We start from the raw sequence: 27285 nt of genomic DNA on the forward strand, positions 1-27285 counted from the left end.
AACAACAACTTTGGCATTTTGCTAAAAAAAAATATTTGAATTCAAAACAAGTTGATCATAATATCATCAAAGAATTGCTACATTACGACACTCTCGCGCTTTTATTTTGAACGCCAAAACACTATACATCCGCTTTACCGTGCCAATTACATGCTAGCTTGACACCTTAACTGCATCCATATGGCTCGAGATTGGATGTGGGAAATAAGAAATCTGTGCTGCTAGCTAACGTTGCACAGCTGTTGCCAGCGGGGGTAACGGCCAGAGAAGAAGCGAGATCCTCTCCTGCGGGACAGAAAAAGTCCCGCTAGACTCGTCGCACTTTTTAAAAGAGCAAGTTTACACTGAAAGACGAACATGCCTTCGACTAAATAGCTGTGGTGGAGGTCGAGGATGGCCGCAGACGTAGATAAAAGAATCCCGGAGGAAGAGAAAAAGATTGCGCCGCAGAATGGGAAGCAGAGCCCGGGCTCGAGATCCTGGATCTACAGGGGGATGTGGACTTGGGTGGTCGTCTGTGCTGTTCCTCTGTTCGCTTTTGGGATAAAGTACTACCAAGATGCCCAGCTCCTCAAACGTCATGTAAGACCCAAATCTGTAATTATGTTATATCACAGTTTAACAGTGATCTCGACTTGGTGGGTCTAGCTGTGTTAATAGAAACTTTGCAGTGACCTTCTCGTCCTTTTGAGGACCCATGATTACATTAAAACCAGCGCAGGGACATTCTGCTGTTATCTTGCAGTAGTTTTCTCTGTAACCGATGTGTTTCGATTATTTATTTAGCGGACACGCAGTCACCATAAAGCTCCACATCTGCAGTTTTTCCACCCCCGTAGTGTTTTATTATAGGGGGGTGGGTCTTTGTCACAGCTGCTAAAACTCACCCCCTTGTCCAAATCCAGACTTGTTTGGTTACTGAGGGTCTCCAAGTTGTTCTTGCACCTCCCTCCCCCTCTTCCCTCCATTGTAAGGTCACTGGTAGGCACGCGTCTGCTTCAGAAAGGGTGGTTTGACTGAAATGCATGCTAGGAATCTGCCTCCTCAGGGATGATCTTTATCCAGGCAGGATGCTCAGTCATTTGGGATAATGTAGCACATTACTTTAAATGTGTCACACATCTGAGCGAATGTTTTTGTAGTTGTAATAATTTAAAATATTTGCATTTCATGTGATGGGGTCTTAATGTCCTAATATTTTTTATGCTGCATTAAAAAAAAAGCATATGAATTGACCGTGAAGATCAGTCTAATGCATGTGTCCCTCCAATAGGAAGAGAGTGTTCGGACACTGGGTGCCGAGGGGCTTTTTCTCTTCTCCTCTTTAGACACGGACCACGACTTCTATCTCAGTCCGGAGGAGTTTAAACCTATTGCAGAGAAGCTCACAGGTGCATCATGTTACCTTTCTTTGTGCTTGTCACTTTTGTCCAATCATTTTCCTTCAGTCTCCTTTGTTACCTATCCTTGTGGTCACAAGCTTACATATACTCATGAGGCATGAATTTCAAAGTAGGGCTGCCAGAAACGATTATTTTGATAGTAGACTAGTCACCGATTATTTTTGCGATTAGTCGACTAATTAGATCATGCATCCATTGGACGTAAAACGTACAGTTCATTGCACCAGCATGCATCTGCTCTTATATAACTATCATTAGCTTACAGCTTTAAGTGTGTAAGGTATGTGCTAACTAAAAATAAAGACAAGATGATAGTTTATTACATTTTAATGAAATTTGCAGATTGTTTCGGTGAAGTTTAATAAACTCCTTGCTATCTAAAATATAACAGGACACCGGAGTATATTCTCGAGCATCTCACACTTCTGATAATCAGTTGTCTGCTTGACATTTATTCAGCTGTGTAAAAACTATAACTTTAATCTCAGCCAAACCGATTTACTCAGGAACAAATAAAATACTAAAAAAAAGCCAAACAATAACATTTGTAAGTTATCTAAGTGAATTATATATGTTTAACCTGAGTAGCGAAAGACAGCAGTGGGTTTGAAAACGATTTGCCGGGAGTCCGGTGCTCTCATGGGGTGAGCCTTGCCCCCGGCTAGCTATCGAGCTAGTGGGTAACAGACGTCTCCGAAAACGTCGGAGCGCTTTTGAAAATATGTGGTGTCCTGATAAACTGAGCAGATATTTGAGGTTTACACAGCTACATTCTCGCCTGAAAATATGTTAAACGTTTATTTTGTGACCCAGAAAGAATAATAAGAGTAATATTAAAACTAGCTGCCACCACTGTTGGAAACTGAGCTGGGCTGCGCTATGAATTCTGGGACACAGCTTCTTCTTCTTCGGGGTTTAACGGCAGCTGGCATCCTTGTACATGCAGTGCTGCCATCTTCTGTTTCAGTCCGTTATTACACTCTTAAATCCTACTACTTATTCCTGCGGCTTTTGTGATCTTACAAAGCATCAAACGACGCGTCGACTATTAAATCAGTCGTCGACGGTTTTGATAGTCGACGTAATCGTGACTATTCGACTAATCGTGGCAGCCCTATTTCAAAGTAATCAGATTTTACTGATTCGTTTGAATAGTTCTTTTTTTCAGGGTGGAATGATTGTGCAGCATACATCTTTAAGAGAAACTACCAGCTGTAGTCAATTATGATCACTAAGGAGAAGTTAATTGGACTTGGCCTTCAAGGTTAAAGACATTACAGAACCTTCGGCACCACTTAGCTATAAAGCATGTCTACTTGTTCCATCCTTGAAAAAGAACAGTTCAAAGAAAAAATTAAATGCCCCAAATCATCATGACATTCACGTACATAATAATAATAATAATGGATTGGATTTATATAGCGCTTTTCAAGGCACCCAAAGCGCTTTACAATACCACTATTCATTCACTCTCACATTCATACATGAGTGTATGTAAACTTGTGACCACAAATGTATAGCCTCACACTGACTCTGGTTTACTTACAGGGATTACAAACCCAGCGGATTTTGAGGAGGAAGCGATCCATGATCTCAACGGGGAGACTTTAACCTTGGAAGCCAAAATGCAGCCTCTCCTGCTTGACTCCATGACAAAAAGCAAAGATGGTTTCCTTGGAGTAAGACAATACCAAACTCTGCGTGCTTCCTTTATGCTGCTGGTTTATTGTTCTCTTTCTCATCGCTGCTCTACAGCGTCTGCAGAGGACTGCTTTAATCAAAATCACAGCACAGAAAATCCCAGAAGGGGCTAAATTATAGCATGTTGATGCAGTTATTGTTGATAAATGTGCTTGTACATTGTCTGACTGTCTTACTCAGCTCTTTGTGAATGCAGCTCATTCAAAAGGTGCAAGCAGCCTTGAATTGAATCCAGAATGAAACTGCTGAGAATTTGTAATGCTTGTGCTTTCCAAAATTACCTTCCTCCATCTCTTTCAGGTTTCTCACAGCTCTCTGAGCGGGCTGCGGTCTTGGAAGAGCCCAGCAGTGCCTTCTTCGTCCTTCTCTGCAAGCCAGTTTAGGGTGTTCTTGCCCCCGAAGAACAAGATAGAAGTCGGTGACACGTGGTGGGTGATCCCCAGCGAGCTCAACATTTTCACTGGATACCTGCCCAATAACCGTTATCACCCTCCCACACCGAGGGGCAGAGAGGTAGCCTAAAAATCCATCTCTGTTTGGCCTATGGTTAGATTGTAACATGCGATTATTGCACTGTATAGTGGCTGATGGTTCTTTGGCTCTTGGTGCAGGTACTCATCCACTCCTTGTTGAGCATGTTCCACCCTCGGCCCTTCATCAAAACCCGCTTTGCTCCGCAGGGTGCAGTCGCCTGCATCCGAGCCAGCAACGACTTCTATTATGACATTATCTTCAGGTGAGGAGGGAGTAAGGAGGATGGCGGTGTTTTTTAATACGTTTGAACTATTAAACTGCAAAATATGTGTATTATGCATTAGTGCTGATTGATGTCTAAAGCACACAGTGAATTTTAAATTTATTACAAGTCACTGTGTTCACTTTATTATTCTGTCAAAGGTTTTACAGGAATTCTGTGTGGATGAATTCCACTTTTAAATGGTAAATGGTAAATGGCCTGTATTTATATAGCGCTTTACTAGTCCCTAAGGACCCCAAAGCGCTTTACATATCCAGTCATCCACCCATTCACACACACATTCACACACTGGTGATGGCAAGCTACATTGTAGCCACAGCCACCCTGGGGCGCACTGACAGAGGCGAGGCTGCCGGACACTGGCGCCACCGGGCCCTCTGACCACCACCAGTAGGCAACGGGTGAAGTGTCTTGCCCAAGGACACAACGACCGAGACTGTCCAAGCCGGGGCTCGAACCGGCAACCTTCCGATTACAAGGCGAACTCCCAACTCTTGAGCCACAATCGTAGTTCGTAAGGAAGCAAAAGATGGAATTATTTGTTTTTATGCTCATTCATGACTTTTTAGTTTCCAGCTTTAGTTCCATATGACAGCCACAAACCATAGACAGAGTGAGCCCGGTTCTGCCCCCCCCCCCCCTGCTATCGCCAAGTTCTTGTCACAGGGAGTGGGCTGATTGTTGGGGTTTTCTCTTTATTATTGTAGGGTCTTTACCTTGCAATATAAAGCGCCTTGAGGTGACTTTTGTGGTGATTTGGTGCTATATAAATACAATTGAATTGAAAAAGCACTCTAATTGTAAATATTTAAAGCAGAAGTTTCAAACTCGCTCAAAGGCATGTTGGAAAATGAGAAAAGCACGTATGTTGATGTGCTTTAAATAAATATGTAGACTGCCCTACGATCAACTCACAAGAACCCGTTTCACAAGCCTGAATGTGACAACTAGTGGCAGCTTTTAGAAGACAAAATTCAATCAGATAAAACACAATAATGAAGATTTACTACTTGTGATCTTGCATGTATTTCTACAAATCTCACGGAGCCTGTTTCAGGGGCCTGAAAGCAACAACTCAGTACTCATGTGGGAGATTTCAATTAAAAGAAAAACAGTTAGTAGTTATAGTAGTTAAAATTCTTTGACAGTAGCCTTTATCTCATTGCAGATGGTTGTACAGACCATTCCTTACACTTGGTAAATAAAAAATCAGTCTCCCGCCTCTCGCAAAATTGTCTGCCTCCAGCATCAACTGGCCTTTTCTGTTACTCTGAGCTTAGTAGCTTGCAGGTGCAGTGGAAGGGCACCCTTTTGTTTAACTTGCTGTGTGCGTGAGATGCATGTTGCTATGGGGACCATTCCCAGAAATGGGCTGGCCAAAATGTCCTGAAAACCCAAAGTGATATGTGGGTAGGATTCAGTTAATTCTTGAGTTTGACACCTGTGGTTTGAAGTCTTTGTGATGCTGCTGTAGTAAAATAAAGCCTCTGACAGCTTTGTGAAGGTCGAAAATCAAAACACCGTGCAAATGTTATGACCCGACTCCCTGGTTAGTTCTTGTAGGGATTTCTGACAGAGACTTACGTGCTCTCAATTTTTACTCCTTCTGTTCACCCCCTGCAGGATTCATGCAGAATTCCAGCTCAATGATATTCCAGATTTTCCCTTCTGGTTCACACCAGGCCAGTTCACTGGCAATATTGTCCTTTCTAAAGACGCCTCTCACGTCCGCCTCTTCCACCTTTATGTCCCCAATAACAGGTAAATCCCTCTCATACACACACAAACTGTCACACGTGTTCATATACTCCCCTATCGATGGATCGTTGTGAAGTTTGGGTGCCACCTGTGCTGTGTTACAGGTCTCTGAATGTAGACATGGAGTGGCTCTACGGAGCCAGTGAGAGCAGCAATATGGAGGTGGACATTGGTTACCTGCCACAGGTATGGCTGTTTATCTCAACACTAACTGTTCTCATCACTGTGTAACTACATCAGTATTGTTTTTGGCTGACTGTCCTAACTTAGTCTTTAAGTTAAGTCACATCTATTTGATTTCCAGTCAATCAAACAGTATTAATGTCACGGTAACTGCCTGTTTTGACTTTAATTTAAAATACATATGGATTAAATACTTATGAACGTGTGGAATTTCACAGAATGTAAAAGATGATCCTCAGAAAAGACACACAAGAGTGTCTGATGTAAAGTGTGTGTACTATGTCTAACGAGAACTTGCGTTTGCAGTTAGAGCTCCAGTCGGCGGGCCCGTCCACTCCCTCCGTCATCACTGACGAGCAGGGTAATATCATTGATCGGCGTGACAGCAGCAATGAGCCCATCCAGTTTGTCTTTGAGGAAATCCACTGGACCTCTGAGATCAGTCAGGAGGAAGCTGCTCGCCGCGTGGAGGTCACCTTCTATCCCTTTAAGAAGGTAATTCTCTATGTTCGAATAAGTTGGTGATTGTGTTATTGCACACAGTGTCGGTGTAACACTGTGCTCCTTCCCAGGTGTCCTACCTGCCTTTTTCAGAGGCTTTCGATCGAGCCCAAGCAGAGAAAAAGCTGGTGCACTCTATTCTGCTGTGGGGAGCTTTAGATGACCAGTCATGCTGAGGTGAGATAATGTCATGCTTCAAAAGTGCATCACAGTCATTAAATTTAAGCTGCTAGCTTTCTAAAGGCATACCATTACCAATTAAATATTACTGTAAAGTGCACTTAAGCCCATTTTCTGAAATGGCAGGTAAATACAGGTGTTACTAATGATGTACTAATTATGTTAATTAAGGATCTGTGACAGTTACTCATGTCATTATTAATACCTGTGCTGGTTAATTATAATTCATTCAGTCTGCCAACTTTGACGACCATTACACCTATTTGGAGTTCTACCTTGTTCCTAATATGTTCACCGTATCTTTGTCTCCTCCCCACGCTTTTATAGGTTCGGGGCGAACTCTCCGGGAGACAGTCCTGGAAAGTTCGCCCGTCCTCGCCCTCCTCAACCAGAGCTTTATAAGCAGCTGGTCTCTGGTCAAAGAGCTGGAGAACCTGCAGGTAAGCAGCTACAGTGATGAAAAATCCAGAAAGTTGTGCAATTACTGAAAAATGTGCTTATCTTCTTACTTTAAGTACAGCTGTGTTTCCACTTAATAAATATCCTGCTTCCTGTTTTCCCAGGCTGATGAGCAAAACCCTGCGTTGAGTGAAAAGGCTCGCTTACACCTTGAAAAGTACAGTTTTCCTGTGGAGATGATGGTGGCTCTGCCCAATGGAACCATTGTAAATATTATTTTTCATAGAATTAAATCATAGGCAAAAGCACACTATTGGGAATATTAGGATAATAAATGTTGGCTATCTGCATTCTCCATGTTGCATTAGCAGTGAAACGACACAGTCAACTGTAAGGCTGATGGCAATGAAATAATAAAAATGAAATACGGTAACATTAGCTTAAGTGGATGCATCATATCCCTGTAAGTGCCCACACACTAGCCAAGCATAATAAAACTGGCAGAGATATGGAAGACTCTGCCAAAAATGTACTACATAGAAAGTTATTTACAGTTTTATTAGCAGCTATTGCAGAAAGTCTTACTTTGAAAATGCCATATTAACCCTGACTGACCAAGTATAGATGCGAAGAAGAAAGAAGCCTCTAAAGCCTTTTATCCTCTTTTATGTGGTTTCAGGTTCATCACATCAATGCCAACTTCTTCTTAGATCAAACTGCCATGAAACCCGAGGAGGAAGAAGCAACTTTCAGCTTCTCTGGCGGCTTCGAAGATCCCTCCACATCCACTTATATCAGCTTTCTGAAAGAGGGCTTGGAGAAAGCCAAGGAGTACCTGGCACAGTAATGTGTTTGAGCTTAACCAGACTGGGCAAATGATCCAAGATTAGGAAAACCTACTAAGCATCTGGTGGCGTTCCTCTTCTGTGTGTGTTGGCAGCTGGAAACATTTTTGCCTTCTGTACTCTTTGCTACTATTTATTTGGACGACTCTCTCGGTTAAAAAAAAAAAAAAAGTTTTATATAGTATTTGTATTGTGACAAGTAGAAATCCAAAGGCCTTCCACGCTGAGCAGGAACAAATACAGTATGTCACACATTTAGACTTGCTCTTTATCCTTGTAGCTGCTGAATAACTTAGCTATAAGATATAGATGGAGGCCTACCAAGTCCCAGTTTAGTGTCAGTACCATTCTTTAGTGCGTTACATCCAGTATTGTGTTCAGTATTTCTTCTTTTATGTGGTGGTGTTGCATGTGCAGTATTTATTGACTAACTGAGCTTCTCTGCTGAGTGTACCCAGAGACGGAGCTGCTGTTGTTGTTTCCTCCAGCTGTGTTTCTGCAGTTAGTGAAGGCTTTGCCTGAAAGCTCTCCCCGAGCTGGGTAACGCCTGATGTTCTTGTTGAGGCTGCTGGAGGGAAACACCCTTCTCTGACTCGGGACAAAGGCATGAAGAGGAACTTAGAAACTGGACTGGAGAACGTAAAATGAATGAATCAGACGTTTTCCCATATAGCTTGTGTTTAAAACCAAATGTTACAATCTATTCACAGAACGATATGACCACACCAAAGAACTTCTCTTTTACTGTGTAAGCAGATGAATTTGTTAGGCTGCTTTCCTATTATGGCTCATATCTGTGTAAATCAGGGTGAAAAACAGTTGGATTGTTTCTTTAGTGAGGAGCAAATAATTTCTCTGTCTCTCTTCCCATCGTATAAACAGAACAGTTGGCATCTTCAAGTCCTAATTTCAGAACAGAAGAGCCCAATGATCTCACACACACACCCCCATGTGAAATATCTTGCTGCTTGGAGCCTTTAGAGAGAAAACTCCCCCAATATTCTTCTGTAACTAGCAGTGCCGTTTGATTTTCACTTGTATAACAAAAACATTTTTTTTAAACAAAAAGAATTGTTTTCTTTATAACACACACACACGTTTAAATTCACATTGTGCTGATTTTTATTAACGCATCTACAGTACTGTAGAGTGTAGTTAGAGTAGATTGGTCTATCAGAGTAAGATACAGCCGAATGACATAATTACATGAATCTGAAGTATTGATTTTTGCACGTTCAGAAACCACAGTGGTGAATAGTGACAAATGAGGCTGTTAAAGTCAGAAGTACAGATGATCTTCTATTCAGAAGGCTTTCTAAAAGCGGAGCTCCAAGTGTTCGGCGTTCATTTTAGCCGTCTGCGTCACCGATGAACGAAAAGCCATTAAAGTGATGATTAGTGGTTAAGGAAGGGAAGTGTTTGCGAGAGTTTGGGCTGTACACATGCAGTTCAGAAAGCATTGAAGTGGGGGCATGCTTTAACTATGAAGGGAGACGTTTACACAATAAATAATGGGATATTGTGATGTTACCGATTCATATTAACAGCAAAGTGCAGTCTGAGATTTATAACTCACTCCATTTGTAACGTAGTCCATCCAAAAATTAGGATTCAAAGAATCCAGTTCAGCTCTACAGTTCACTGTAGCACAACTTAGTTTGTTTGCCAAACCCACAGGAATGAGTCGGCCACTAAGCAGTCCACCCTCAGAGCCCACTCTGACAGTAGGCTGTTACGGATCAGCTTTATTTCAGTTCACTTTGTTAAAATCCACAGCACTTAATCACATGGATTAATCCAGAAGTTTAAGGTTGATTGTTTTCGTTTATGGATGTTACCATGAAATGAAGGAGCTGCTGCATGTTTCCGCTCAGTGATAATTCTGTCTCAATTAAAGCCGATCAGCAGCGACGACGTGAAACAAGCTGAAACGTCGTCCAATCTCCTCAGCTGAATTTCCACACTTCTAGCTCCATGACTCGGAAGTCATCGGTTTCTGAAAGGCAGCAGTTATTAAAAGTGTAGCAGGGACTGCTACGGCCCAGGTATAGGTTCTCATCCACCCACAGACCGAAGTGACCACTGTGGAAAAAGAGGGAGACGGTGGTTAGCGAAAGGAAACCGACCCTTCTTGGCTTGGTTTGAAAATTAGAGCAATATTATTTTTTGTAAGCCACAGAAGTATAAATTATGGAAGAGTGGAAGTCGAGAAAGCTACTTAATTACCTGCCTCCACCAATAGCAAAGCAATCCAAGTCTCCCTTAATAAAAAAGGAATTCTCTCCAGTCCACTTGAAACACTGCAGAGAGACATCAGATAATCATCTCACATTTATAACACACGGAGTGTCTCTGTTTTACCTCCATCAATTCATTTTCCCAGGAAGCATCATTCATCACAACTCAGATCCATTCCTTCAGTCATACCATCCTGTTATTTTGCATTTTAAACGGTTTAGAATATATTTTCTACACTAAAGAAAAAAAAATCTGGATTGGTTACCTTGAAGCGAGGATGCAACATGAAGAGAAACGTTTCTCCTGTACCATAAAACATCTCACTAGACCTCAAAGGGTGAGAGAGGAAGGCCCCAAATATCTGATTAGAAAAAGTCATAAGAGAAAATTAAAAAACTAAAGACTAAAGATATATATTGTTTATTTGAGATAGAATAGTTCATTTTTACCAATCGATATGTTGGTAAGTCGCTAGTATCGGCCAATATTTGCAGATATATTGGTATTTTCAATTCAATTTTATTTAAACAGTGCCAAATCACAACAACACGGAAGACCGTACAATAATACATACATATATATTCATTTATAGCAGCTGATGAATGATAAATTAAAAGACGAGTAAAGACGAGAAGGGAGAAACACCGTTCAACCATATTATACGCGTTAATGTTTCAGAGTTGGCCATCCTGCAACCTCCGTACTGTAAATGTGTGTTTGGAACACCACAAACACGACAACCAGAATAACCAGCTGATCTGAGAGTTCGGCAGAGCGTGAAAAAGTAATTCAATTCAACAGTCACCTCAAGGCCTTTTATATTGTAAGGTAAAGACAGTACAATAATACAGAGCCAAGCCTGACAATCAAATACCCCCCATTAGCAAGCACTTGGTGACAGCAGGAAGGAAAAACTCCCTTTTAACAGGAAGAAACCTTCGGCAGAACTAGGCTCAGGGAGGGGCAGGGCCATCTGCCATGACTGGTTGGGGGTGAAAGAAGGAAGACAGGACTGTGGAAGAGAGCGAGCGATTAATAATAACTAAAGATTAAATACAGAGAGGTGTATAAACACATAGTGAGTGAAAAGGTGAGTGAAGAAGAAACAGTGCTTCATGGGAAGCTCTCAGCAGTAATCTATGACTTGTGGCAATAAAGCAAGCACAATCATATTATCTTAACAAGTACTTATAAATACTACACATAACAAACATTAGGGAAATCTGCTGATAGTCTACTGATTTATCAGATTTTAAAATCACCAAATATCGGTCATGGAAATCCTAGACTGGTCTGGCTCTAGAGCTGACAGTACATTTTTACCTCATCGAGCGCATCCTTGATGACAATAATAACAGGCGAGTCCGTGCCGCTGAGTTTTCTGTAAAGAGACTTGAGGCTGGCGCCGTGACGCGACGTGCTGTAAGCCAGCTGCCATGTGTAGCCAACAGTCCTGGGAGGAAGCTCCTTACACAGCTGGAAACAGATGAAAGGCGGGAAGTAAAATAAATGAAATGAACATTAGAAAGGGTGACATAGCAATTAAATACTGGAGATACCATCTGTGTGTGTTTTCTAGAAAATGTTAGGAAACTGGCATTTATTCATTTCTGAATAATGAACTACCTGTAATAATAATAACAACAATAACAGGCATTGAAAAAGTAATGGTATCTCTTCCGTGTCAACCCCACAAGTTTTATTCTGCTCATGTGATTGTAGCGTTTTCAGTGTGAGAATCATCCCAGTCACTCCTTCAGCATCTGCTGACTACAGGTCATTATGCACATGAACAGAAACGTCTTTCTGGGAATTCCTTAACTGCATGATTGAGCTTGCATCAAGACATTTCTTGTCAACCTTTAATTAAGCAGAAACACCACAGAATGAGTGCCACTACTCTAGGACATCTATATAAGAGCAGTGTGTGAGCCAACTCAGCTTTCTTTAAATAGTCTCCTGAAGATACTTGGCCATAAAACACTAAGCAGTAAATCTAACTGTATTATACTGTCGCTTATGAGGTCAAACAGTTCTTTTCTTACATCATTTTAAATAAGATTAGCTATTCCTCTTTCAAAGTAAGAAAACAAAAACCCACTTTACATTTATCTTATAATCTGATGAAACCCTTTAAAACTTGGGAGGCTAAAATGATTTTCAAATGCATATTTAGTTTCATCAATACTTACTTATATTTACTTAAAAAGTCTCAAAAAGGCAAAAAGGACAGTAATTTCTGTTGCATAAAGACAAGCTGTTGTTTATCATAAGCCCGGTTTTAATTTCTTTATGTCTTTACTTAAAGAACCTTTAACTTCTTGTGTCCCCTTGAATTCTGAAGCTAAACCTAGATGCTCTTACATCATCAGATGATTAAAACTCACATATAAACGCTTGTTTGGTCTCACCAACCTCTCTGACGTGTGAAGCCTCCAAAATCTGGCTGTTCTCAACAATATTACTGAGTCCTTCGGGGTCTCTATCAACGACCAAGAGCGGCTTGTCTCTACTCTCCTCCATCAACACCATCTGCAAAAAGACACTTGTACATTTGAAAAAAGCTGTTTTTCTTCTAGAATATTCTAATAAAAACAAGTTTTTCTTCATCAGGAAACAAATGTTTTAACCTGCAGTGCAGGTCACAAACTTACAAACGTTATTCTCCATTATCGGCATAAAAGTCCGACTGACCTCATCTCTCATCGTCTGCTATCCTGTGAGACCCAAACAATAATAATCCACTCACTTCCCAATCGTCCCCTGAGTGTCTCTGAAGCAGCTTGTCCTCATCCTCCTCTTCCTCCTCCTCCTCGTCTTCAATGAGTACGAATTCCTCATCATCACGGTCTCCCTCCCCGTCCTCCTTTCCTCCCTCAAGCATACACAAGTCTGGTCGGCAGTGTTTTAAGTAGGCGTACAGCTCGTCGGAGCTACAGCAGGGAGGAGAAGGCACTCGCTCAGAAATGTTGAATCGACAAACAACACGACAGCTGCACCAACACAGTGAGAGCGTGGCACCCGGGTGTGGTTTTCTGCTCAGCTGCAGGCGGAGAGGTGGGGAACGCTGGTTCAGCTCGTTTATGTGGCTTTCAATTATCCTTTTACTGCCGCAGATTTTCTGGTTGCATTGTTTTCCTGAGATTCAGCTTTCTCAGAACGGAGTCAGTGCTTCGGTGAGGATCGCTCAGTTAAAGAGTCACTGTTTGGACTGCATGGATGTTACATTTGAATAGCCGTGTGAGAAGTATTCACAATCATTTACTTGAAAGTAGTGATGCCAGAGCATGTAAGAAAATCAGAAAGAAAAACAGCAGTAGGGTCGAATTTAGTGTTGTTACATTGTTTCTATTATTACTGCATCACTATTACTGATGCTGGCTTACGCACAGCTAATTGGAACTACTTCATACTATAGATGAGAAGGATAAATGTAGCTGTGAAACAAAAACACTAGAATTTATGAAATGTTATAGAGTAGAAATCTAGAGTTGACTAAAACCATTATACAGATTCAGGTACTGGCACCGAGTCTGACCAACATCGTTTTATTATTGGATGCCACAGTGGCCCTTATTATGCACACACAAGCTGACAGACTGACTCTATTTTTCTGAAGACAAAGTAATGTTTATGTGTCCATTGTTCGCTGAGTGGCAAAAGATAAGCGTGCCAAGTAAGCATTTAACGAAGTGACCCTTGTTAGCACGAGTACAGTGCTGGAAAAAAGCACTTTTGTCACACTTACATGTTTCATTTCATCAAACAAATTTAAATATTAGGGGTTCTTCTGACCTCCTAAATAAGCCTCAAATGCACTCTCTGAGTAAATTTGGTATGCTGGCCCCTCCTGGGAAAGTTCACCACTGTTCCAAGATTTCTCAGTCTGTCCATAATGATTCTTGCTGGAGTCCCAATGCCTTGAAAAAGACCCTTTGCAGAGTAATAAATCTCAATGACTTGGCATTTTTAGATTGCCCCATAATATGATGCTTTTGAGGTCTATTAGCCCACTTCAACTTTGCCACACAGGTTCTATTTAAGTGATTTCTTTATTCAACAGGTCTAGTAGCAATGAACAAGTGGAGGGCTTTACTTTTCACACAGGGTGTTCACAACACTGTAGATGGATGACAACATAGCCAGTTAAAATAGTTGGCATGTCCTCTCTAGCTCAGAAGATTTTATATTATGTTAATAAAAGTTGATCAGTGCTTTATCGGTATCTGGAAATATGACGTTGATACCTGAAATTGATGGACAAGACTGTGGGAGCCGGAGAATTTGCTAAAGCAGAAAGACGAGGACTTGTGTAACAGAATGCCGACAGGGTGGAATATTTAAATACTTTAGTTCTCTGGCTGAATGTGCTCCTCTGAGTAACCTGGATTATAGAGCACAGCGGCGTGGGCTCGAGATTTAACCAAGAGCTTTCATTATAAAGTGCAGTTGTAAAGGTTAGGAGTCTTTAAAAAGCTCTCCTGATTTGCATGACAAGAAATGCAGTGATTATTTTAAGTCTGATGGAGTTTTTCTTTAAATCTTTGATACTTTTCTTAGAAGTGCTTTGGTTACCTTTCCTGTGACAGTGCAAGCCAGGTATCCCTTTTAGGTAATGCTTTGGCTGGTCCGAGGTGAAGACCTCCGACACCCTTTTTCTTTCCTGCCGATGGCTGAACCCGCAGCCTCACAAACATCAGACCCCCAGGACTGCTCGCTGATGACCTCTTAGGTGCTGTGAAGGAAACAAAGAGCAAAGATGGCCTCACGTCAAAGGAATAACACATCTAACACATCAGCCAGACAGACATACACTCAACAAAAATATAAACGCAACACCTTTGTTACTGCTCCCATTCCCCATGGGATGGACGTAGAGACCTAAAATTCATTCCAGATACACAATATAACCATCCCTCCCAAACAGTGGTCACAAATCAGTCCAAATGTGTGGTAGTGGGCACATCTGCTATATTGAGATAATCCATCCCACCTCACAGGTGTGCCACATCAGGATGCTGATCTGACATCATGAGTAGTGCACAGGTGTACCTCAGACTGCCCACAACAAAAGGCCACCCTGGAATGTGCAGTTTTTTGCGCTATTGGGGGTCTGGGGACCCAGAACCGGTCAGTATCTGGTGTGACCACCATTTGCCTCATGCAGTGCAACACATCGTCGCATGGAGTCTATCAGATTGTCAATTGTGGCCTGTGGAATGTTGGTCCACTCCACTTCAATGGCTGTGCGAGGTTGTTGGATATTCGTGGGAACTGGTACACGCTGTCGTATACGCCGGTCAAACACATCCCGAACATGCTCAATGGGTGACATGTCCGGTGAGTATGCTGGCCATGCAAGAACTGGGACATTCTCAGCTGCCATCTGCCCTGAACAATGTGAACCATGATTCATCCGTGAAGCGCACACCTCTCCAACGTGCCAGACGCCATCGAATGTGAGCATTTGCCCACACAAGTCTGTTACGGCGACGAGCTGGAGTCAGGTCAAGACCCCGATGAGGACGACGGGCATGCAGTTGAGCTTCCCTGAGACGGTTTCTGACAGTTTGTGCAGAAATTGTTTGGTTGTGCAAACCAATTGTTCCAGCAGCTGTCTGGGTGGCTGGTCTCAGACGATCTTGGAGGTGAACCTGCTGGATGTGGAGGTCCTGGGCTGGTGTGGTTACACGAGGTCTGCGGTTGTGAGGCCGGTTGGATGTGCTGCCATATTCTCTGAAACGCCTGTGGAGACGGCTTATGGTTGAGAAATGAACATTCAATGCACGGGCGACAGATCTGGTTGACATTCCTGCTGTCAGCATGCCAAATGCACGCTTCCTCATTGCTTGTGGCATCTGTGGCATTTTGCTGTGAGACAAAACTGCACATTCCAGGGTGGCCTTTTGTTGTGGGCAGTCTGAGGTACACCTGTGCACTACTCATGATGTCAGATCAGCATCCTGATGTGGCACACCTGTGAGGTGGGATGGATTATCTCAATATAGCAGATGTGCCCACTACCACACATTTGGACTGATTTGTGACCACTGTTTGGGAGGGATGGTTATATTGTGTATCTGGAATGAATTTTAGGTCTCTACGTCCATCCCATGGGGAATGGGAGCAGTAACAAAGGTGTTGCGTTTATATTTTTGTTGAGTGTAATTCACATTCAGACCTGCAGTTTGATTTTTTACAGAGGTCTTCTCCATTTCTTCAGATTGCAGTTGGTCCATGTTCACTTTGCTCGCCACCTCTTGACTTCCACAGCAGAAGGTGGCAGCACTGCTCAGGACAGCCAGGCTGCCGACCGATGCTTCAGTCAGCACCTCCAGAGGGCTGCTATCCAGCTCCTGTTCAACTTCAGCCATGTCCTTGCTCTCTGCCTCCTCATCTTCAGAAACCTCCTTGGTCGGGCTCAGAGCCAGTCTGGATAATTCAGCTGGAGCAGCAGACACCAGAGGTGGGCACGACTCCCCCTTGTGATTCAACTGACCTTGTTTTTTGGCCATTTTCAGCTTCTGGAAAAGTTTTTTCCCTTTTCTCCTGAAAAAAGTGAAAAAAAGTGGTTATACTGGCATTTCATGTAATCCGATATCCACGTGCTTAACTATGCATCCCTGCTGACCTCTGCTGAGAGGTGTTGAAGTGAACATGTGAGATATCAGAGAAGAAGGAGACAGATGCCAGATTGTCAACAGAGTATGACAGAAGGTACTCCTCGCAGCCATGCTCCTTCACCAGAGGATGTGTCTTACACGGATCAAAGAAGATTTTATTAGAAGTCACCAGCAGGATGCCTGAAACACAACCCTGACAAAGAGAGACAGAAAATGCTAACGTTAACTTACAAACGTCCAAAAAAAACCCCAACCTTCTTAACCTGTTCTTCAGACTCACCTTACGATCAGTGATGTAGCGGCAGATCAGTTTGAGATATGGCATGGGCTCTGGTCCCTCCCCCTCACAGCACTCTGGTGGCAGAGCCAATAAGCAGAGCTGCCCATCAGGCATCGGTACTGCCTCCACATCCTGTCGGGATCGCAGGTAACAACAAAATACAGCGTTTAATAGAGAGTAAAAGGACTTTTAGTCAACAAGCTTTTTGGCTTTAGTCAATGTAAATGTTTGACCTGTTTCTGTTTTTAAGGTCTTAAACTGAAGATAACATCAAAAGCATTTTATATCTGTATCAGTGCATCATTTGTCAGATGTTGCTGTTTGTTCACTGCCCACATCACTTTTCCAGCCTGTTCTCAGAGCTGTGATGTTTTTGCTGCTCGTTTCCACAGTAACAGTCATTTGATTCATTTTACAGCCTTCTGGCCTCATGTTTTTCTCACCACGGCTAATAACCGTTATTAGCCCCATAATGAAAGCTTCTTGTTTTTTTCACTACAATCATAATCTTCTTCAGCTTCTTTATTATTAATCCATCGTTTTTCAGGTTGACTTGGCTGTGGATCACCTTGTCATATTCAGCTTTAGTCAGGTCTTAAGCAAAAGCACCAATATCTGAGTTTATAAATACTTTTATTAATAACAGATCTGCAATAAAAATCTGACTCTCAAAAAAAAGCTCAAAAGGTTAGCACGAAAATGCACCCTGGGTATCAAAATGTCACTTGGAAATGTCAAAATATTAAATATGAGTGAATATTTTCATGCATATAAATATAAAAAGGATGGGCATCACATTAATTAATTAATGCCATGAACAAACATATCTAACACATACTTTGGGTGCTGAGGATATTTACAATCTACAATCTAATTTATGAGAGACTCAGTATTTAAAATGTTGACCCTTCTTCTTATTAACTTCTGTAATTCTCTGTGGCACGCAGAATATCAGCTTCTGGGTGAAAACCTGATTGATGGGGATCTATTTAAGCATTATCAGCTCCAACATGCTAGAAAATGAACAGATTTAAACAGCATTGTCCCTGAATTGTTGGAAGAGAATGTTTTTTTTTCCAGTATGGTGCCACGGGGAAAAAAAACCAAACATTTGGGTGTTTTGTTAAAATAAAACTCCGCAGGGAACGTTTCGACTTGGAGTTCAAGGGGTAATGTGATGTTATGACCAGACAATGATTAACCCTGAGATGATCCTGAGGACATTTTGTGCCATTCCATTTCGTTATTTTCATGCTATTTTGGCTGTTCTGAATGAATATAGCTCATATCTGTCATTACTTTACGATATTATTTTCTGTAAATTTAAGAATTGTTGTCTCAGTTTCTTAAAATGGCTGAGCTATGCAAAAAAAACGCCACATTTTATCCAAAGGACAACTATATTTTTAAAAGACTGAGTCATTTAAAGTGGAAAACAATATTACTATATAATATTTTTACAGCAGTTTTGGGGAAGATGGCGTTTTCTGTCCTTAGAGTAGAGAGAGTCAGGATTTTTAAGGATCCTCTAAGGGTTAAATACAAATTACATCAAGAGAAGCTGTTATGGTTCAAAACAGCCACTTATTTTTTTGTAAGCATTTACTGCATTTCCCTCTGCAGCTACCCTGGCCAAATGTTTACACAATACAACATGTTCTGCTGCACTTATCGGCTGTTTATGAGGAGAAACCGAACCTAATAATTGCAATAAATGCACAATGTAAGAGTAAAAGGCTGATTAAAAACTGTGATCTGGAGCCTTACAGATAAGTAAGGATGCATATCACATGGCCTAAAATGCCTTCAGCAGCTGGCTCCTGGGTTTGACTCCCAGCCAACTGGACCTTTGCTACAAATCATTCCCCGATGCTTTTCCCACTCTTCCCGTCTGTCTCCACTACGCTCTCTGAAAAAGGCAAAATGTCTCAGACTACCACATTTAAGTTCTTACGCTTTCTTAATATGGCACCAATTCCTTACATTAGTCATTTCACGGTCCTTTCTTTACACTGTCACGTAAATACTTTTTATGATAAAAAGAAATCCAACAGTTCCCTTTGAGCAAACACACCTTAATGACTGTTTTCTCTCATTAAACTGCAGGGGACAGTTAAATGCCTCACAAACCAACCAAATTATACGTCATACAGAGTCCCATATTATGGTGCCATGATACTATCCCTGATTCAAACACTGATGCATCAGTTTTAAATAGAAATGTTTATGAAACCACTCTTTTATTATGGCTTTGTAACCTGATAACAGGCAGAACTGGAAACTGAAGTGGATTCAAAAGTCTAGACCCAGACACATGTTACTGAACGATGCTACAAAGTCTTTATTATAATCTTATATACAAAGTAACTATGATCCTCAGCTATGAAAATATCAAATAGCAAAGTATATCTGTATAAACCATAAAGAAGCATAAAAGTGGGCTTTTTTTTACCACTTACTTTCACTTCAGTCACATTTTTTAAAAACAACAAAACTGCAAAATCAGTACTCTCGGGATTGCACCACATGCTATTATTATCAGTTGTATTTCTGCTTACCAGTAGTTTGTCGTATTCTGCTTCTGGTGACGGGGACTGAGGCTGAGCAGCGAGTGGATTCAAAGGGTCTTGATCTACTTCCGCTTCTGGTCTCTCCTTAGTATCGGAATCCAGTTCTGGATGCGACGATCCTTCTCCAGGAGAAGTGTTTTTTCCTTTTGGGACGACCAGCTGCTTAAGAGAAAATGCCATTGTAAGAATAGCTGTGACACTCACGTGGGCACACCGTGTAACACTGGAAGAGAACAGAGCAGTTCCTCATTCTACAGCCCCGCATTTTCCTACTTCTTTGTTTGTAGTGACATCTAGGCTCCATATAGGGCTCTGGATGCGAGGTTGAGCACTTTGTTTTACAGCCACAATATACCAATTTAAAGCATTAATGTGACAACACTTAAAGAAATTATGACTTTGAGCCTGTTCTTTCTCATAAACATAAGTTCTGGTTGGGTAGTGATGCATACATTGGTTTAAGGTGGAGCAAAAAAAACAAAACAAAACACTTTCACAGGCAGGCAAGAGGGAGGCACTGCTTTGCATTTCAAATCAGCTGCAGCAGATGTGTCATTCTGATGTGTGTACACGCTTAACAGGCGCACTAAATATGTGAGTCAAATGTCAGCAACTATCGTGTGCTTACAGTTGACACTTACCTCTCTGGCGATGAGGGTAGCAGACGACGAGGACGGTTTAGTTCCTGTAAGGGTGGACTGGTGACCCATGTCGCTCTCCTCCGTTGAGGATGCATTACTGTTAAACTTAGATGAGACGCTGAACACACCATCCCGAGGGAGACCCTGAGTGGGGAGAAACACAAACACAAGAAAGTCTCCGTCAGTAAATTGAAATGTGATTACACAACACAAGGAGAGGTCATATTTTAATAATGAAAGATCTAAATGGGCCTGTTTTGGATTTGCCTAGTACACTACCGGGACCAAATAAAATATATAATCGTTCTGCATTTTTTTTATTTGACTGTTTGTGTGCAGCAAAAGCCATTCGGTTCCTTATCAGAGAGTTGGTTTAATATAAATACAGCCTCCTTAAATGTACATGGGGACATCATTTGTTATGGAGCCCTCTGTGCGCTTCCAGTTTAAACAAGTTCAAACATCAGAGAATCGGATTGAATTTCCAATAAACCTGTGGACTCTCTCTCTCTCTCTCTCTCTCTCTCTCTCACACACACACACACACACACACACACACACACACACACACACACACACACACACACACACACACACACACACACACATAGACACAAACACGTAAGATCATCAATTTGAAACAGTGGGAGTAAAGCATAACAACTGTCATCGGCTGACAGATGGATCCATCGACCTAAATTTTATTAGTGGCGCCTGACATATTATATAACCGTGGAAAATCACAGTGCTCTCGTGTGGGCGTGGGCTTTTAGCCGCGTCTTAGGACATGGACATGTACGCATTAGTGCCGGCTAACGCACAATAATTTGGCGAGTTGCAGCAAACATCTCATTAATACACAATACCTTAGTTTGACAACTAAGTGTACACATAAGTGCTGTGAGTGCAGTGCATATTAGATGCAGTGGAGAAAACAGCGAACGCACCCAGATTTCAATGTATATCAATCGGTCTTTATTCTGGAAACTTGGCCCGTGGAGACGAAAAAACTCATAAAAAGACAAGAAACAAAATTAAAAACAAACAAAATACACCCCAAATCGCCCTCCCACAAACAGCCAACTACATCTGTGTCTCATCAACAAAGACGGATAACGTATGTGGTTTCAAACCTCATATCCATTGAGCCCACATTCTCATTCTCAGAGGTGTTGAGCCTCTAAATAAACTTACACATGAGACTTCTAAATAAAGCTTCAATTGTACTGACTCCAGCCGTTACAAACATCTCACTTGCACCGAGCCACCTCGGTTTCTTCAATAATAACCTCAGAGTGTCATTATGAGCTACCTGAAGTTGAAGCGTGCTTTCCTGTAGTTCTCCATGTGCCGTTTACAGAGGTGAACAATATGCTGTAATTAGAGAGATCTTCGCAGTATCTTTACACACATTTCATGCATGTGTAATCTGGCATTGCCTATAAACATAATCATCACCTGCCATTTAATCTGTAATAACATGTCCCAGATCTTTTTCCTTATTATCTGCAATGCTAAACGCCTGTCCTCAACTTCTTTGACATACATCAACATAAAGATTTAAAAGAGCTGGAGACTAAATCTCTCCTTGTCCAACTCCATTGTTCGCCGCTAATAAAGCTGAAACGCTGTCTCCTGACTTTACTCGAAGCCGCTGGTTGGCATGAGAATAAGCCACAACCGTCACGATGTATTTGGGTAACCTTTTTGAAAACAGAGAAGTCAGCCTAACACTGGCATATTTATGACGCTTGACAAAAATGATCATAACCTTCATGCTTTATTACCTGGTAGGTCAGGTATAGTATGTGCCCTAATGACCATGAAGTCAGTGCTTCCAGTATTATCCACCTTCTACAGCTCACTAGGAAAACAATTAAATAAGGTGCTATAATGCTTCTGTCATTATGCAACAATGTTATTTGTTCCAGAAATCCCTTCGACTGTATTTTGGAGCGATATCCTGCAGTTACTACAAACTCTCACCTCTTTCCAGAAACCTGTCATATTGTTACATAGTAGCTTCTCCTCCAGCAGATCAGCTTTTTTTTTTTTTTACAAATATGGACTGCATATTTATACTTAGCATTAGTGAGCTTCTTATCCTCAAACACGGACACCTGTCTGGGTACATCAGCTAAAACCCATTTATGAGCTTCAGCATGATACTCTGCTACATATTTATTCCAATCAGATGTGTAGAATGAAGTACCCATAAATGCAGCTATTTAATAAACTAAGCCTGCTTTTTAGAAAAGCCCAGATTTGGATAAAAGTTTCAAGGCTCCCTGTTAAAGGAATGTCTAATCACATGGACGCTAAGACACCGATCAAACTGTCAAAGGTTTTATTGTGCGAGTGTAAAATATGTGTTAATATGGGATTATAGGTACAGGTAGGTGTGGTGTATGCTGCACTAAATCAGGTGACGAGTACACTACAGCACTTTTTAATCTGTGTTAAAGATACACTTCTATGAAAAGGCCACTCCTAGAGTGACACCTATATGTGGAGAGCTTGTGTGTCCATTGTGAGTTTATGTAAGTTGTTAATAAGTGTTCAGAGGACTGGTCAGATGTTAGAGCTAGCAGGTCTGAATTAGCTCCTTCACTTGGTTTATCACCCCTGATAATACATGTTTAGTCTTTTAGCCGTCTACACATTAAATAGAATACAGTTCAACTCTCTCCCAGTGTGATTTCAATTACCAAAAAAAGAAAACTGCACTATATCAAAGCATAACAGCATTTAAAATAAATACAGAGCAAATTTAATTTCAATGAAAAAGGAAAGGATTAAAAGTGGGAGAAGGCAGAGGGAGGACAGACAAACAAATCTCATCTTTTACCTCATTGCTACATGCTTTGTCATTCAATTTTAAAATCCAAGCTGACAAACCTTAGAATGAACGTCTGAGAATGCAATCCTCCTGTATTTGTTGCAGAAGCTCTTAAACAGACTCTCTTTGCCCATGGTGTCTGACAACAGCTGAGCGATTTCTGATTCTCAATCAAAGAATCTGACTCTCAACTCATCGCTGAACCTTGGACAATCTTTATCAAATTCTCTGAAGACCATAAATTATGAAACCAATTACTACCCTCAAGCTGCTAACTCTGGGACACCCAATGATATAAAGTTACATAAATCAGCCAATAAATCCATAAATTCCAAATTTTCTCTTCCATATTCCCACAGCTGCGTGCCTCACCACCCACAAAAGGTCAAATAAAGTTTAAAAGAAAACCATGTGACTCACCCTGCTGCTTGGGCCGTCACCTGACGATCCACCCACTTGCTCGTTTGTCACTACAGTATTGTTCAGATCCCATGAAGTCCCTGTGTGGAAAAAAAACACACATTTCTGCTATGCCATTCTGGTATGATAAAGCACTCTGAGCAGCAGCAGAAGTATGAGGAAGCAGCTTAATATCACAGTTACTACAAGTCTGCTTGAATACTAGTTTAAGTAATGAACATGAACCAGCCAGCAGGCTCTACATGTCTGTTATAAAATGCTAATTCAAGCTGCAGTTCTTCCAGCAGCGCTTTGCTTCTACATGATGCAAACAGCCTGCCTGAGGATATCGAACACTGCAGGAGTACCTGCGAGGTAGTACTGCCGCAGCTTAGGGTTTCTGATGTGCGGGATGTGGTTGAGGGGTCGACACACAATTGTCTGGTGCTGGAGCTGGCTGCTGGTTGTAGCCTCCTGCAACACTCGGCCTGATGGTTGTGTCTCCCAGGGCCGTTTTGCAAACTGTGGAGGCTGAGAGACACCAGCAGGCAGCTTGGATCCCAACCTGAGGCACAGAGAATCAAAAACAGATTTAATGCCTTTATATTAAAGCTCTGCAATGTTTAACAAGGCTCTGTACTAACACGCCAATAATCCAACTAATATTTGGTTAAATGTAACTTGACCAAACATTTTAGTAGCTGCCAAGAAAGTTTTTGCATAACTCTGGGGGGATCTTTGACCACTCTTCTTGGATGAATCAGTAGGATTAACTTAAATTTGTTGGTTTCCTGGCACAGATTCGCTTTTAAGTATACTGCACAAATTTTCAGTAGGACTGCGGTCTGAGCATTGGGAAAGAAATTACGGAAGGTTAATGTTAGCCTACTTTAGCTATTCCAAAACCAGTTTTGATGTTTGGGATCACTGACCTGCCGGTACACCCAGTTGTGTCCAAGTTTTAACTGTCTAACTGTTGATTTGAGGAGAAGGTGAAGAATTTGGAAGTAGTCCTCTTCCTTCATTATTTCATCCACTTTGTACAGTGTACTCGTACCACTGGCATCAAAACACCCCCAGAGCATGATGCTACCACCACCATGCTTACAACTGGTACAGTGTTCTTAGTTTTGAAAGCCTCACCTTTACTCCTCCAAACATGGCTCTTGCCATTGTGGCCACAAAGCTTAATCTTTGTCTTGTCTGACCATAAAACTTTCCTCCACTGTGGACAATGACACTGATATTCCAGCAGTTTCTAGTTCATCGCAGGCTTAATCCTTATTGGTTCCTGTGCAGTTCCTGAACATCCTAACCAAAGTCAATTTAGGCAACAATTTAGTCTTCTTCCAGACTTTGGAAAAAGTGGTGACATATCTGAATAACATCTACTTATGCACAATTGTTTGAAATGATGATCGTGAAATCTGCAGTTGTTTAGAACTCTGCTTTCTAGATCTTCACTGAGTTCCTTGGACTTCCCACTGGTCTGAGCCTGTCAAACAGATCTTTTTTTTATTGCTAACAAAGAGAAACTACCAGGTTTAGTCAATCATGATCACCAAGGAGAAGTTAATAGGTCTTGGCCTTCAAGTTTAATAACACTTTAGAACTTTCAGCACCACTTATTGAAAAGTGGATGTGTATAGTTGAATCTTTATGTTTACTTTTGACCCTGTCTGGATTAGAGAATCCAAGATAACTTCAACCTTGTGACCCAATTCTGGCATTTTAAAGTAATTTAAGAAGTGTTATGTCCAATTATTCCATCCTGGAAAAAAGAACCGTTCTAGATATAGTTAAAAGTCAAAAATTACCATGACATTAATGCCCATAATGGGTGGATGTAAACTTCTAACCACAAATGTATGTAACCATTGGCCGAGAATGAATATTAACACTCAAATATAAATTATATTTTAAGGTGGACTTTCCCTTTAACAGCAGGGATTCAAAGATTGTGTTGTTTAGAGTATCTGAAGTGTGAATAACAGACTACAGCAGCGTTCACAGCCAGAGCCCAGTTATTTATAGGGGAGTAGGAGTTGTCTTTGCAATGGCTAGAGAAGAGACTGAAAGAGTTCTTGGCAAGATGCTATGGCTCTCACCCACATGATGTGACTGAGCGTGGAGTTGTTGGAAATTTGCATTTTGGGATTCTGTTTAGTAGTCAGGCATCACACACAAGGACTAAATTGTAGCTTACTCAAGCTAATATCAGTCAAACATATCACAGACATGCTTTCTTCTTTGCTTTCTTTCCAGTAATCCAAGTATTAGAGGCCTGACCTGGTCTTCACATTGCCGAAGTAGCTAGTCCTCGCCTTGTCTCTTTGGGGCTCACGGTCCATGGCTCCTAAAGTCCCAGCCCTCCTCACAGACTGAGCCATTTTCTGTTTTTCTTTAGTCTGTTGCTGGCAGCAGTGGCAGATGCAGAGGGACGAGTGGCTCAGCTGGCATCCTTCCTCCTCCTTTTATTCCCCATGCCTACCTCCTGCCCCAGTTATGGCACCTACACAAGACAGCAATAAAGTCAGAAAATGTGGAGGGATTTTACAAGCATCCACCTAATTATGAAAGAGAGATGAGTGAATCAAAAGCCTACACTTTACCCTAGAAAGAAGTGAGATACACATTAACAGGGTTAATCCAAGCAGGAGAGATGTTTTGCACACTCTTAAATAGGTTGCAGCCTGACCAAAATGATAAGACCTGGGAAGAAAAGAGCCATTTAAATCTTCAAATCAAACAAGCAGAGCACAAACTTATATGATGCCTCATCAACGGCCAGTCACATGCTACTATAGCCCTGTTATAGGTCAACTATCACAATAGAAAGAACGCAACAAGATAAGCATTGAATCTAAAAAAGGTTTACTTTTTACGCAGTCGGAACAGTGGGATATTGCAGGAAAACAATATTACAACATATTGCAACACTGAACTGTATTAATGTTTTCCTTCACCACCGTCTTTTTGCTCAGAGAGATCTATAAAGTAAGGTTACACACACTATCTGACTTATTAACCCTCTATCCTCTCCCAGTGGCATACTATGAGATAATAAAGGGTGAGAATACTCAAGGGAATTAAGACAGATTTCCAGTTCAATAAAAATATCCATCAAAATACGTGCTTACAGTCAATGGGAACTATAGTGATCAAAGATTGCTGACCAGCTTACCGTTTTGTTTTGCATTTCTGTAACTATGTAAAACAGGATATTGTTATGCAGGAATGTCCTTATAGATGGATCAGATAATGTATGTGCTGGCTTTTTAGCTGGGGAAGGCGCTACTTAGGCACTACTTAAAACTATGTTCACGTCGTAATATATGCACCATTGTAGCTACAGCCTAATTCCTGCATTTCATGTGGCATCCCAAAGCTCACATCCCTGAGCGATTAGTTATTTGTTATATCTGAATTAGCGGCAACAGCAGTGTTAGCTAGCTTAGCTTTGTACTGCATACTTTAGGAACATTACACGATCATAGGTTAAAAAAAACGATAATAACATGCTTCATGTAAATGTATAAGGTGTCATTATCAGCGTGGAGGAAGTAAGCATTTGAGACGACATCACAGAATCATCAAGACAACAGCTATGGCAAAAATATATATATTTATATACATTAGCGGCAGATTTGGGGGAGATGGGGGATTTATAGGAGCAGCAGGTTAACCGAGTGTTGTCTTCACTGACCTGTGTCTAGCCCAGGGATGGAGACGGGTGGCGGTCATATGAGCGCGTCTTCATATTGCAGTGTTATGATATCACTGCAGACAACAGTAACAAGTTCCGCCCTGTTCCCGGCGTCGCGCCGATTCACAGCTACCTGTCAAGATTGTTCCTCCACCATCGGCAGGCAACGGCGAAGGCGGAAGTATGTAGCAGGGAAACATCTTGTCTTTTCACCGCATCTTTTCTCATTGCTTCTGAGACAGGATGCAGCCGACGTTTTGGG

The 27285-nt window shown here is 41.5% G+C and overlaps 2 protein-coding genes across 4 annotated transcripts; one reads left to right on the forward strand and one right to left on the reverse strand.

Annotated features, from left to right (window-relative positions):
• The first annotated feature begins 152 nt into the window (after positions 1-152).
• On the forward strand, positions 153-9806 carry selenon (selenoprotein N). The gene is made up of 12 exons (XM_085440678.1): positions 153-582; positions 1274-1391; positions 2952-3082; positions 3405-3617; positions 3716-3840; positions 5485-5622; positions 5724-5805; positions 6109-6297; positions 6375-6480; positions 6811-6923; positions 7047-7148; positions 7562-9806. Exons 1-12 carry the CDS (start codon positions 394-396, stop codon positions 7727-7729), a joined length of 1674 nt encoding a protein of 557 aa, XP_085296804.1. The 5' UTR covers positions 153-393; the 3' UTR covers positions 7730-9806.
• Positions 8822-27285, reverse strand: LOC146686453 (oxidation resistance protein 1A). Of its 3 annotated transcripts, XM_085440676.1 has the most exons (17): positions 27024-27285; positions 25930-26029; positions 25607-25829; positions 23686-23882; positions 23339-23418; positions 20080-20223; positions 19427-19600; positions 16869-17000; positions 16597-16781; positions 16147-16514; positions 14541-14700; positions 12715-12898; positions 12381-12497; positions 11289-11441; positions 10231-10326; positions 9954-10027; positions 8822-9809 (listed from the first exon to the last, which is right to left on the reverse strand). In XM_085440676.1, exons 3-17 carry the CDS (start codon positions 25705-25707, stop codon positions 9674-9676), a joined length of 2301 nt encoding a protein of 766 aa, XP_085296802.1. In that variant the 5' UTR covers positions 25708-25829; positions 25930-26029; positions 27024-27285; the 3' UTR covers positions 8822-9673. The 3 variants fall into 3 exon arrangements, with proteins under 3 accessions (XP_085296802.1, XP_085296801.1, XP_085296803.1); XM_085440675.1 differs by lacking the exon at positions 25930-26029; XM_085440677.1 differs by lacking the exon at positions 25930-26029 and having other exon boundaries at positions 19427-19597; positions 27024-27284.

The sequence above is a fragment of the Copadichromis virginalis genome, linkage group LG19 (genome assembly GCF_057382275.1).
Source record: "Copadichromis virginalis isolate Kocher_CV1m ecotype Utaka linkage group LG19, C_Virginalis_male_GT1.1, whole genome shotgun sequence".
NCBI classification, from domain to species: domain Eukaryota; kingdom Metazoa; phylum Chordata; class Actinopteri; order Cichliformes; family Cichlidae; genus Copadichromis; species Copadichromis virginalis.